Raw genomic sequence first — 13,180 nt, forward strand, 5'->3', positions numbered from 1 at the left:
TCCAGAACTTCTTGTCACTAATTTTAGTTTTTCTTCATATCTCCAGTCATCTGGCAATCTCATTCATCACTTTCCACAAGTCAGTCTATTCTAGATCCAAACCTCTGTCCATTTCTCCTTAAACATGAAACGGGCAACCAAGTTTGAATAGGGTTGTTCTTCTGGGATCAGCCATTCTGGCTGACACCAGCATCCAATACAGATCTCTTGTAATAGGGAACCTCCCTTAAGAAGCCACACGAGTGGGATAAGGGAGAGGGGTTAAACGAGGTACTGTGAGAATCTAAACTGCCTGTTTATGAAGTTGACTTGTCCCCCTTGGATCTCTTTAGGCCTACTCACTTGCATTTTATAGCGAAATGCTGCTGTGTTGCCCAGTCTTGTTTCGGTCCATCAGTTAATAACTAGTTCATGATGGGCAGTTCAGGTTGTAGAATCATTTGGTGTCCTGTGGTCAGACAGTTGTCTCTACCAGGATTTTGCTTTTAAATGGGGAATTATCTGCAGAGTAGGGTGTGGTCTTTCTAAAAACTATAGAACTGTGTAGTCGTCATCTTTCAGGAGCTTTCTAGAGGCTTTTAACAACACCTCTATCACAAACACTTTGAATACCACTGGGTCTTCTGTGTCATATTTCTCATGTGGCTGAGAAATTGAGGCCTGTGAATTGAGGCCTAGACCTGCAATATAGCCCTTTCTTGCTGGGGGCTTTACTGAAAACTGACAGCCTTATAGTTACCCTTCAAAAATGGGTCAGAGTAGTGTATGTAGCACACTTTCAAATTCCAGAGGCCCACCAAGCTTTGTACTTTTTTGCAGTTGGCCTTTCAAGACACAGAATCTTGTCCTCCACTTAAAAGGAAACTCCTAACATTCAAAACACTACTGGACCCTTAGAAACTTCATTTTTGTGACACTTCCCTGAACTTGTTGCCCTTCTTCTACCCCACATTTGCCTTATTCATGTACTACTCCTACCTGTTACTTGTCAGCAAATCCAGTTAACAGCACCAATGTCATTGACCAGCATGGTATTCTTTGAAATAGTAAGATGATCAAGTACTCTCCAGACTAATGAGGACAGAGAACAGTAGTATTGATAGATCCCTGGGATGAGACAGTTAAGATATTCTGTTGCCCATGTAATTTAAATGCAAATGGCAGTAGCTAGAGACTGTCAGTCAACTGTGCTCCCTGGAATAGTGCTATGGAGATGTGCTAGGAGGCTCTGTGATCCTCCTAGCCCTCCTCTTGAGCCCCCTGGAGAAGGACTCAGGCTAATGTTTCATCAGGCTAAGTCCCCGTTCTGACTGATGACTCACACTGGAGTTTCAGAATTATAGGATCCTTCAGGGTCATTATCTAATAACTCCCCAGAATATCTCAATAATTCCCATTCTTTAGTGAATGGTCTCCCACATGAATATCTCTTCCAAAATTGCTTGAGGAAATTTTTACAGTATATACCTGTGGCCATATTACAGGACCTTCCTTATTCAGTGCCATTCCCAGAATGACAAATATCTGAGTTTGTTCTTATTCATCAACTTTATTAAATAATTTTAGTCAATGACCTGCATAGACATTATATTTAAAATTTCAGTATAAAAATAAATACCTTAGGATAAATAATTTAACTGAATTTTTTAGAGCCCGTAGGGCTTACAAAAAGAATCTTAAAAGATCCATACTTATCATCTTAAGACTAATAGTTACAAAAGGTAGGAAAACATATATCAAAAAATAAATATAAATTTTAAATATTTAAATAAATAGAAAGCCTGATACATTTAAAATGAGAAGCACTTAGTTATCAAGTCATTGTTGAGTAGATGCTTTGACAAAAGGTAATCCATTTGTTCAGAAATTCTACAGCCTTTACTGTCGCATCATCATATTCACATGTGAATCTTGTTTCAGATCCCTATAAAAGAAAACATTTTAATTTTTAGTTCAAAGTAGTTTACCTTATATATAATTATTTTCAGTTCAAGTCTTACAGAGTTATAGCCTTTATTTTCAAGTATATTAAACATATTAACATTCACATTTTCTTCAAATGACCAAAATTATGTGCCTAAATTAGTGTATGTTATGATATCCAGATAGTGACATACAAGCTGTAATTTAACTTGTGCTTTTTGTTTAGGATGTCTGTTAATTAATGAATTTTGTACTTTGACAGATGGATGAGGAAAGAGAGCCATGAATCTCTCACATCACCCAAGTTCCTTGTATATTTCATGCTTCCTATGCGTTTAAAATTCTTAAGGTCCTGAAAGTGAGTATTACCTCTAAATAAAAAGTTAATTATCTGGTCCATTGGCCATTTTACTGGTTGCCATTTTTTTTAGACAGATCTCTTAGTTCTTCTAACAAATGATAGGAAAACCCCATTTAAAAAGTCATTTGTGTAATCAGAATTAGCTATTCTGGAAGATGATCTGAAAAAATTAAAAAATATAGTAGGTCCCCTACATCCAAATGAGTTCTGTTCCAAGAGCAGGTGTGTAAGTTGAATATGTTCTTAAGTCCTACAGAGTTAGCCTAGATACCCAACTTAACACAGTCGGCTATATACTGCTGCTTTTACACTTGCTTCTAGACATCCTGGGCTTGAAACAAAGATACCATACTACTACTATACTCTATACAGTACTATACAATAAAGTACACAAAGCACCATCACTTGTAGAGGATGCAGGCAAGTGAAAACGTATGCCAGGTGCGTGAACTAACTTTTGTGATCGGACATGTGAACGCACATTCACATCTTTGAAAGTCCAAAACTTAAAGGTTCATATGTAGAGGACTTACTGTATATAATGACACCTGTCTCCTTTCTTTGAAATTCAGTTCAGTGTCTTCTCCCAATCCCAGTTTTGTGTTAATGTGAGGGGTAACAGAGTGCATTGGTAGGGGCTTGTCCCTGAGTGGATGGTAGATGGAAACCCTCTAGCTTACACTTCCCAGATCCACAATTTGTCACCCAACATAAAAATAACTTATATTCATAATGGACTTAAAATACATGAGTACTTCACAAATACCAAGTGTTAATGTTAAAATGCCCTTCCATTTATTTTATTTCCAGGAGAACAAATATAGTAATATTTTACCTGTAGTTCCAAAACTATTCTCTTGATATTGTCCATTGAATCCTTGATCTCTCTGAAGTTCAGGTTTTTGCTTGGAGCTAAATTTAGCACTTCCTCTAGAAGTTTGAGTTCTTCTAGTAGACAGTTAAGATGTTTCAATTCTGTAGCCTTGGATAGTAGTAAAAGTAATTATCAGATCAGTTTGCCCTGACTAAAGGTCAGAATCAGAAATTAATACCAAAATTTATTTTATTAATAGAGACAGTATATAGTTTGTACCAATTCTCTCTGTTTCTCAGCATTGCTATAAAGATGGATCAATATAGTTTACATTATAAGGCTGGAAAAATTAGAGTTTAGTTGCCCATAGTTAGCATTAACTGTTAGTTAACAAATAAGGAGTCATTAATTTCAGCTTAATTTGGCTTTGAAAAAAAGGCAACGTTTCTGCACCCAAATGCAAATTACTGATAAAGGTTGAATTCTTTTCCAGTCTGCATAGAAATTATTAGAGCCAAGAGTAGTCATAATGTGGAAGTATAGATTCACATTCTATGATTCTAATATTTAATAATGTAAGAGTTATGAATCATAGAATGTTAGGGACAGAGGGAGCTCTTGGATGCTCTCTGTCACAATCACAACATTTTATAGATTAGTTAATTGTAACTACTTAGTAATGGCTTGATATAGCAAGGCCCATATAACTGCATCTTAATTTTTTACTTTTCTATAATAAGTATAGTAAGATGCATTGTTAAACATAACATCTCAATCGTATAAAAGCTTACAGTATTTGAAGGATGTTTGGATAGGCTCCCTGATTTAGACATGTACACACACAAGCACACACATACATACTCATATATATAATGATAATATTTCATATTTCTATGGTATATTATAATTTCAAAGTGTTTTGTCCTAAATAAGTCCATTTAAGTATCACAGCCGCCTTTTGACATATGTAATACACTGTGTTATCACCATGTTACAAATAAGGAAACTAAATCTCAGAATTTAAGTGTCTTCCCCAAGATCACATGACCAGGTGGTGTGTATGTATGTGTGCTCAGTTACGTCTGACTCTTTGCAACCCTGTGGACTGTAGCCCACCAGGCTCCCCTGCCCGTGGGATTATCCAGGCAAGAATACTGACTAGGTGGAGCCAGAATTAGATGTCAGTTCTTTTTCCTTATACATAACAACCTTTGAATTAAATGTTTTTGTACCTCTCTAAATTCTTTTGCATACATGGAATAGTTGTAAAATGGATAAATGAATGGAGTTTATCACATTACTTTTAGTTTCAAATAGATTTTGTGTTGTCATTTAGAAACTTAAATTTCAAAGAATTCTACCACCCTGTACATAATCTGGTGTTATCTCACTTTTAGAGAGACAATTTCATCTAATGCCCTTTCAACTTGCTACTATAAATTAACAAGTTTAAGGCTTAAGTTTTTGACATGAACAACTTGGAGCTCTTTCCCTCAAAAAAATCTAGTGTCTTTATGCTACTGGAAGTAAGAGTTATGTGCCTCTGATTAAGTTGGAGGAGCATCTCTAAGTTATTTCCTTTTCATCTCTTAAAAGGGTAGTTTGAAAAAAGGGTGAAGAAAGTGAAAGTGTTAGTCGCTCAGTCATGTCTCTTTGCGACCCCATGGACCTTAGCCCGTCAGGCCCCAGTGTCCATGGGATTCTCCAGGCAAGAATAACTGGAGTGGGTTGCCATGGCCTTATCCAAGGGATCTTCCTGACCCAGGGATTGAACCTAGATCTCCTGCATTGCAGGAAGATTCTTTCCCTTCTGAGCCATCAGGGAAGTCTCAGAGGGTAGTTTGATATCTAATTTCCTGAAAGTTGTAAGAGAGTGATCAATGGAAATGCATCCATGACCCTTAAAACACCGTTTTCTTATGGGCTATTCACCTGAGGACAAGCTCTTTCTAGGATCAGAGTTTTGCCCATTACCTTTTGACTGGCATAACAACTAGGAAACTTGACATACCTAGTGTATCTCTAGGAGTTTTCTTCTCTAACTGTCTGAAACCCCAGACAACCAAATGGAACTTTTAGTCTTGGAATATAAGTCATATAGTATCAGAAGTCTCTAGGTTTATTGACATAAAAAATGTGTAAGTCCCAATTTTTGCTCTATACTCTCCAGGAAGAATTTTGTCTTTATTATTACTTCTAATAGTTAGTGATTATATGGCATTTCCCATATGTCAGGCACTATTCTGAGTACTTTACATTTATTCATTAATTCTCACAAAACCATATGAAGTACATACAATTATCATTTACACAAGAGACTGTGTCACAAAGAGTCTAGGTAGCTTGCTCAAGGTTACAAAAGCTTGGACATGGCAGAGCTGAGATTTCAGGTTGAATAATCTGCCCTAGAATCTGTGCTATGGATTAGTGCTATACTGCCTCTTGGAGGAAGATCCTTAAGAATCCTTCCTAAAACAACACAAGATTTTTTCAGATGGGCCCTCTGAAATCAGTTTTGCTAATTTGAATGGTAAAGTGATATGCTCAAGTATCTCCGGAGTTTTATATTTTTAAATAAAACAGTAAGTCAACACAATCTTTTTAAAAATTATCCCAGCAATAAAGTGAGAATATTATTCCTTTTTTCCCATTTCCTCTACCCCAAAATATACATAGGTATATATTTTTTAAAAAACTGCAAAGCCATTTTTCAGAAGCCCATTATCAAACTTGAGATTCTTTTTAAAAAGATACTGAAGTTACTATTCTCCTCAGATGAGGTGCTATTAATCCAGTTAGTGTGTAAATTTTCACATTACTTTCAGTTTTATTAAAATTAAATTGAACATAGAAAGTTGTACTTACGTTAACCTTGGGCACGTAAAAGTTAAATGTATGCATCCTGGAGAGCTTGAGGTTCTCGGGATTCTGAGAAAGCATAACAGATTGTTATTTAAAAAGCAGACTCCAGTTAGAAAAATTAAAAGTAATAATTTGAGTAAGAAAGAGAATAAACTTACTTTAACTTTCTCCAGAAGCAACTGTAAATCCAGCAGCAATGACTTCACTTCTTTCATTGTGTTCCCCGTAGAGCTTGAAGTAGGTGCACCGTTTGCAACGAGTGCAAGAGTTAGTGCAATGCAAGACAAGAGTTGTATCTTGTACATTGTGGCAGGAGTTGAGGTTACTGTGAGTAGTGATTAGAGAGGCAGATAGGAAGCTCTAGAACAAGAGAAGCAATTTATACTTTTAATTCTGGAAAAATATGATGGGGGTGTCAAAATGTTTTACATATTACACATACTTTCAAAGATTCTACCTGTGTGGCAAAAAGCATTACCTTTATTTTTCCTCTTCTGATGACTCTTTGGAATTTCTTTAAACCCCCATAAACTGACTGAATGGATGTAGGTGAAATCCCTCTTGGTTACATTAGCCCACACTTAGGTGGCAGTTCTAATTCATACAACTAACGCCTTCTCTATGAAACAGTTTTTCCTCCCTCTTTCTTTAAGGGGGTGGGGATACAAAAATGGCTCATGAAAAATTTCTCTTTGTCATAAAACTGTGCGGAACATGTGGAGCACCATGTTGTGGTGGACAGGAACAAGAGTAAATAGTTGAAAAGAATAAATTTTTAGATTTGTTGATTAAACAGGAAGAATATTGGTTTCCTGTTCCAGGATGGCTTTACCTTTTTATCTCCACGATGACTGAGCTAATGCATACAATGTGATAGATTACTTCATACACAATCAGCTAGAGAGGTATTAAAATTAGAATACATAAAATACTCACTGAGTTTGGGGCACTGTTTTATGCTGTTTTAGTTTTAATGTGTTTCTTGTGTCTGTTTACATCTCTTAATGTCTGTTGTACTCTTTTTTTAATGGTGTGGTGTTTAACAAACAAATACACAGAAAAGGATTTGCATACAAGAGTGCTACTACTGCTAGGTGTGTGGGGGGTGGGAGGATATTAGTTATTTTTTTTACAAATTTGTTTTTGCTCCTTTATTATTTTTTATGGGCATTAAGGGAATATAATGAGAGTTGGAATGTTGCCAGAATCAAGGATGCTTTTTCTTCCTCTCAGTCTCTCAGGGGCCATCTGAGCTATATAAGTCTTTCTCCCTCTTCATGCCCATTTCATTTCTTTCTGTCCTTATATTTCTTTAAATATAAGCAAGAAAATGAGCATAACAATAGGAATCCCCAGGCTTGTTTATAGGAAGCTTACTAACTGGAATTTATGGATACCATTTGTATATTCTTTAGGAGAAAGATAATATGGCTAGCTTGAGGTATACCAATACTGGCCTAATTATTGTGGCTAGGAGTGAGAAAGGCAGGGTAATGAGCAGTCCAGAAGGCCATGATGACCCATGGAATGTGTATGCATGTGTGTGTGTGTGTGTCTTGTGAATTGAAAGCAATCCTCAGAGTAAGGACATTTGGGCTCAGTTATTACAACATAACTCTTACCATACAGAGGCCAGAACTCTAGCAATAAAAGTTACTAAGAGGGGTATTGATTACAATTCTTGGAGCACATTTATGAAAAAATAAAGTACTACAAAAAAACTTGTGACTAACAAATAGAAAAGAGTTTACATTCAAGGGTATTGATGCTAGTTTTATAGTAGACTTTATATATGCCATGTATGCTGCTGCTGCTAAGTCACTTCAGTCGGGTCTGACTCTGTGCGACCCCAGAGATAGCAGCCCACCAGGCTCCGCCGTCCCTGGGATTCTCCAGGCAAGAACACTGGAGTGGGTTGCCATTTCCTTCTCCAATGCATGAAAGTGAAAAGTGAAAGTGAAGTGGCTCAGTCATGTCCGACTCGTAGCGACCCCATGGACTATAGCTGACCAAGTCTCTGTCCATGGGATTTTCCCAGCAAGAGTACTGGAGTGGGTTGCCATTGCCTTCTCCGATATGCCATGTATAGGGGCTTCTCTAATGGCTCAGCAGTGAAGAATCCATCTTCAGTGCAGGAGATGCAGGTTCAATCCATGGGTCTGGAAGACCCTCAGGAGCAGGAAATGGCAACCCACTCCAGTATTCTTGCCTGAAAAATTCCATGGACAGAGGATCCTGGCGGGGTACACTCCATGGGGGTCACAAAGAGTCAGACGTGACTGAACACGAAAGCATTCAAAGAGTGCCATGTATAAACCAATCCATAAGTTTCTAGTTTTTATGTTTTCACTCTTTAATAAATTTAGATTTAGCCTCTAAAGCACCTGTGACACTGTAACAATAATAGTTATAAAATCATACCAGATCAGTATTTTTTAGTCATTAGATCGGGTAGGATACTTGGGATTATGTTCATTTGTGTTCAGTACAATGCACTAACTGCCTGAATCATGGTATAGATATATACTTCTAATTTAAACTGGGAAAAATTGAGAAAATCCTTTTCCAAGCCATGTCTTACAACTTCCCCATTTTTACTACCTTATTCATTTTCATCTATTCTGTAAACAGATATTTCTGTAACGCCTATGATACTGTCAGGTATATAGAAAGAAAAAAAGTATACACAGACACATGATTTAGTTTAAGCCTTACCTGTGAAGTGATGGTACCATTTTGTAGATTAGGAAATTGAACGTCAGAGAAGTTAAATAATTTCTTCTAAGTTATTTAGCCCTTACTTCCAGTTTAAGACAGAACAAGGATTTGAAATCAGAATGTTCTTACTCCAAAGTCCACACCCTTATCATTTATATTCTTTCTCAAAGGAAAATGTGTAGTAGAAAAGTCATAGGTGGACAAGTATAATCCCAGGTAAAAGATGATTACTGGCTTGAGAAAGGTGGATATAAACACTTTTGAAGAAATGTGACTTTAAACTGAATTTTGACAACATGGTTAAAATGTAGATATGTAAATTTAAGGTTAAGTTGAGGGTGGGTAGGCAGGAAAGGTTATACATTCTGTGAGCATAATTTTTACTTTTTTTTTTTTTGGTCACACCACAGGGCATGTGGCATCTTAGTTCCCCGATTATGGAATAGACCAGTGCCTCCCTTAGTGAAGTGCAGAGTCGTAAGCACTGGACCACCAGGGAAGTCCAGGTTACACATTCTAAGGAACACAATTGTACTTAAAAAGAACAGAGAAAAATGGTTCAGTACTTTTGAGTTATGCATGAGACAATATTCTGAAGAATACGAAACATCTTCCTAAAATTTAAAAACAAGCATTACAGTTACTAAGGAGGAAAAAAAGTAAAGAAAAAGCCAGATTAGAGGCAAATAACTGTTTCTTTTAGAAAAGATTAGAGACAAATGATCATGCTCTTTTCCTTTTTTTTTACTAAAAACTGCATAATGTCTCTCTGTATCTTTCAAATCAAAACCACAAATTTAGCATTAGTTCTAAGGGAAAGGCTATTTGGTAATCTGTGTGTCAACTCTGTTATACTTGTTTCACTTCTTTAAAGACTTGAGTGTCTCCTCCAGCATCATCAGCTCAGGCTTTTACCCTTCCAGAGTGGAAGGATTCACACCCACACATTTTTCTGTGTGGGGGCTTTTCCAGCGAGGCCCTTGATGTTCTCAGAGTCTTGATATTTGTATTTCTCCGGCTATTTCCATTAGAGAATAGGTCAGTGTGTGGCTAAATTGACTGGACCCTGTAGAAAATTGAATTCCTAAGCCCCTGCCTTGTCCTTATTATTGTATAACAAGCATCATTATAGAAGCTTGGGGAGAAAGCTACAGCAAACATGCACTGTGGCGAACTTTCACTTTTTAACATGTCTGACACATCAGCTGGTTTCTCTGGCTATAGCAGTAATAGAATCAGTAGTAGACTGCTAACTACCACTTGTCACACTCCCTATTTCCCCTGTGAAAATAAATTTTACTATCAATAAGCAGCTATTTTAGTTGCTTAACGTTGTTTGTGAGTCTGTCTCTGAGTCAGGAGTAGCCCAAGTCCCTAAAGCTGTCTCCCAAAGAGGTTGGCCAGTCAGTTGCATAATTGTCCAGCCTTGACTTTCAAGAACTCTGCTTAGTGCAAGAATTTCTTTTTTTTTTTGAGGCTTTTTCAGAGCTTTGTAAAACTTTAATTTGGTCTGGAGCTTGATGCCTGTATTAATGTATGTCTTGTTGGTTTCTCTGAAGGTCTCTTGACTTTTCAAGATGTAGTTCTCTCCCTTTAAAGTTAGAATATATTGTTGGATAAGCTCCATACCACCTAGAGAGATTTTTACTAGGAACTCGGTGTTTCCTATGAAAATCCAGATTTCCTCAGGCATAGGATGGTGACCACTCTTTGTCTTTACTAGACCTGTGGTCTTCCATAATGTGATACCGCTTCTGTAAATATGTCCGTGACTCACAATTAAGTCTTATTTGCATGGGGTCTTCCGAATGGTAAATTTTAATGATGTTCACAACCTTTTGAAAGAATTATTTCTTTGATACTTTTATTTCTGCAAAGTATTTTCAAATTGATTATTTTATTGAGTCACATTCTGCTGATAAGAAGTTCGACATTTGTAGAGGTTGACTTGCCCAAGACCACATTCTTAAATTAGTGGTGAAGTTAGAGCAAAAGTTAAGCTTCCTTGTCTCTAATTTCATGTATTTCCCATGTTAAACAGTGATGCCAAATTCTAGGTCCATTATGCTGCATAGAAAAAGCTGAATTAAATTGTGTGCATTTTGTATCTCACTTATTCTCTCAGTGATAGCTGATGAGTCAAGTGAGGCATCATCCACCATCCACCTTCACTTAAGCAACACCTTGTCTAAGCAGCTTTAGGATTTCTAAGAATTTAGAGCAGCTGAATTCATATAGTAGCTACAAAAGCTGGGTTTTGCATATGTCTTTTAATCTCTTTCTGGGGTCTTTTAAAAGCACTAGAGCATTTGATGTTTCCTAACACTTCTCCCATGTTTAAAGTAAGAAAATGATTGTGTCCAATGTGGATTTAAGCTGCATTGTCCTTTTAGGAGTGCAGTGTCCAAGACTGATGGGAAGGTATGACACACAAGGCAATTGCATTTGTCAAAAGAGACAGCTCACACTTAAATGCGATGAGAATGGAAGTATCTTCAAAACCTTTTTTGGAAATTGACTTTTTGTGTAAATATCCGACCCCCATGACAAATCACACAACAATTACTAGAGGCAGAACATGACAGTCTTCTGATGGTAATAGTAATAGATCTTTAAAGCACTTCAAATTCATAAAAGTACTTTCATATCCATTTACCTCATTTCACAGCAAAAAAAAAAGTGAAGGAAAGAAATTTTCTGGCTGTATGTATTTCATGAAGACCTTTATTTTCTTCATACATTAAGAATTAAGCCTTACAACTTATAAATAAATATTAGCTTTCTCCTCTGTGGAAGTAAATGCCTTCATTAAAATCATTATAAAAATAAAGTTATTATTTATGTTTAAGTTCTCTACTAACCATTGGTTCTTTCCTCTTCTACAGAAGCTTTGGATGCATCATTAACAGTCCATTGTTCCATGATTCCTAATGTTGAAAGATAAACTGAGGCACGCCAAAACTTTTTAGAGTTTATTTGAGCAAAAGTCAATTTGAATCAGGCATCATCCAATCTAGCGGACAGAAGGGAACTCTGGGGAGCTGCACAAAATGAAAGACTTACAGCTAAGAAAGGAACAGGAACAAGGAAGTTATACTAGACAAAAAAGTGGGTTGGTTTTTGCAAGGTTACTTTCCTTTAGGAAATTGCAGGAGTGTATCAAACACATTACCTAACTCATGCTGATTAGGCAGTTCCCGTTTGGAGTTTCTGAGAGAACCAAAACTGTAATTAAGTCTTGGTTTACTGATGTGGGGCTTAGCATAAGTATTCCATTTTGGGCCTGTTGTATTGTTTTTAACACTAGCATATTTTTTAAAGATTGTAGCCTGATTTTTTGTTTAAAAATTATAACATTACCTAATTATAAAGTAATTCATATTATAGAAAATTTGAAAAATACAAAGAAAGTGAAAAAAATTAAAAATCAACTATAATCTTACTGGGTAGACATAACTGTTGTTATCACATGCAGTATTTATGTCTGTCCAATCTGTTTTCTTGGTATGGTTTTACATGCTTTTCTCTTAGACATGTGTTATAAACATCTCACATATTAAGTATTCTTCTAAAATATTATTTTTAATAGTTGCATAGAATTCTGTTGTGTGACTGTGTTCTATTATTGGAATTTACATTAATTATTTTCACAATTATGAATAGTGCTGTAATTCACTAAACTATTTTTCACATAAATATTTGTGCAAATTTCTGCTTTTCCTTTTAGGATAAAATCCTAGAATTGGAATTACTGGATCAAAGAGTTTTAAGTTAAGGCTTTTGGTACTTATTCAAAAAGTTCGTAACAACTTAGCACTCCTTATCAGTGATATAAGCCTATATTTCTGTACCAATTACATAGTTTTCATATTATCAAATAGGGGTGGAGCAAGAGGGAGAAAGGAGCAGAAATGGTAAAATGTATGCTGATTGCTGGTTATACTAATACATTCAGTTCCATATTTGGAATTGGGAATCAAGTAGACCTGAGTGCCAGTCCTCTTTATCACTCACTGGGTGTGTGACCTTGAACAAATTTCTTGAACAAATTCCCTAAGCCTGTTGTTTCATTTCTAAAATGACGGTATGGACCTAAATGGAGTTTTGTGTGAATGACCAATAAAATAGCACATGAAAGCACACAACACTAATCTGATAACTTTGGATGGCTGAGTAATCCCATGACCTGTTTCTGATATGCTGCTCCCTCTCCCTTTTCTAAGATGTTTTTGTTTAATGATGGCATTTGCTTTGCAAGCTGTTTTGATATCATCAGGTTTACCTATTTGCCTAATATAAAGGTTGAAAAAGAAATAGGTGGAGATTTTTACTATGTCAGCATTGCTCAGATTAAACTCAGGTAAAGTCTAACTAAACCAAATAATTCTTAATCATTCTATAAGGTTACTAGAGGTAAAATATAATGGAGATATTATCCCATAATATATGTCAATCCCATCTAAGGAGATCTCTCTCCATTGTAGAGGAGAAACAGTCATTTT

General features: G+C 36.1%; 2 protein-coding genes across 3 annotated transcripts in view; one reads left to right on the plus strand and one right to left on the minus strand.

The window, feature by feature from the left end:
- ADAD1 (adenosine deaminase domain containing 1) overlaps positions 1–12,823 on the plus strand; it is an 82,880-nt gene extending 70,057 nt beyond the window's left edge. Inside the window, exons 13-14 of one of the 2 annotated variants that reach the window (XR_014069585.1) lie at positions 2,186–2,281; positions 11,564–12,823. Coding sequence is in view for 1 of the 2 variants with exons in the window: in XM_081544870.1 (XP_081400996.1) it covers positions 2,186–2,193 (8 nt within the window). In the remaining variant the exon portion in view is untranslated. Of the gene's footprint in view, positions 1–2,185; positions 2,321–11,563 lie in introns of those variants that run through there. The other variant, XM_081544870.1, reaches the window with a different exon arrangement.
- IL2 (interleukin 2) lies at positions 1,814–6,265 on the minus strand. The gene is made up of 4 exons (XM_081544928.1): positions 6,119–6,265; positions 5,964–6,026; positions 3,120–3,266; positions 1,814–1,924 (listed from the first exon to the last, which is right to left on the minus strand). Exons 1-4 carry the CDS (start codon positions 6,263–6,265, stop codon positions 1,814–1,816), a joined length of 468 nt encoding a protein of 155 aa, XP_081401054.1.
- Positions 12,824–13,180: the final 357 nt, after the last annotated feature.

Source organism: Giraffa tippelskirchi, chromosome 11, assembly GCF_054371585.1.
Source record: "Giraffa tippelskirchi isolate mGirTip1 chromosome 11, T2T-mGirTip1v1.2.pri, whole genome shotgun sequence".
Taxonomy (NCBI): Eukaryota; Metazoa; Chordata; class Mammalia; order Artiodactyla; family Giraffidae; genus Giraffa; species Giraffa tippelskirchi.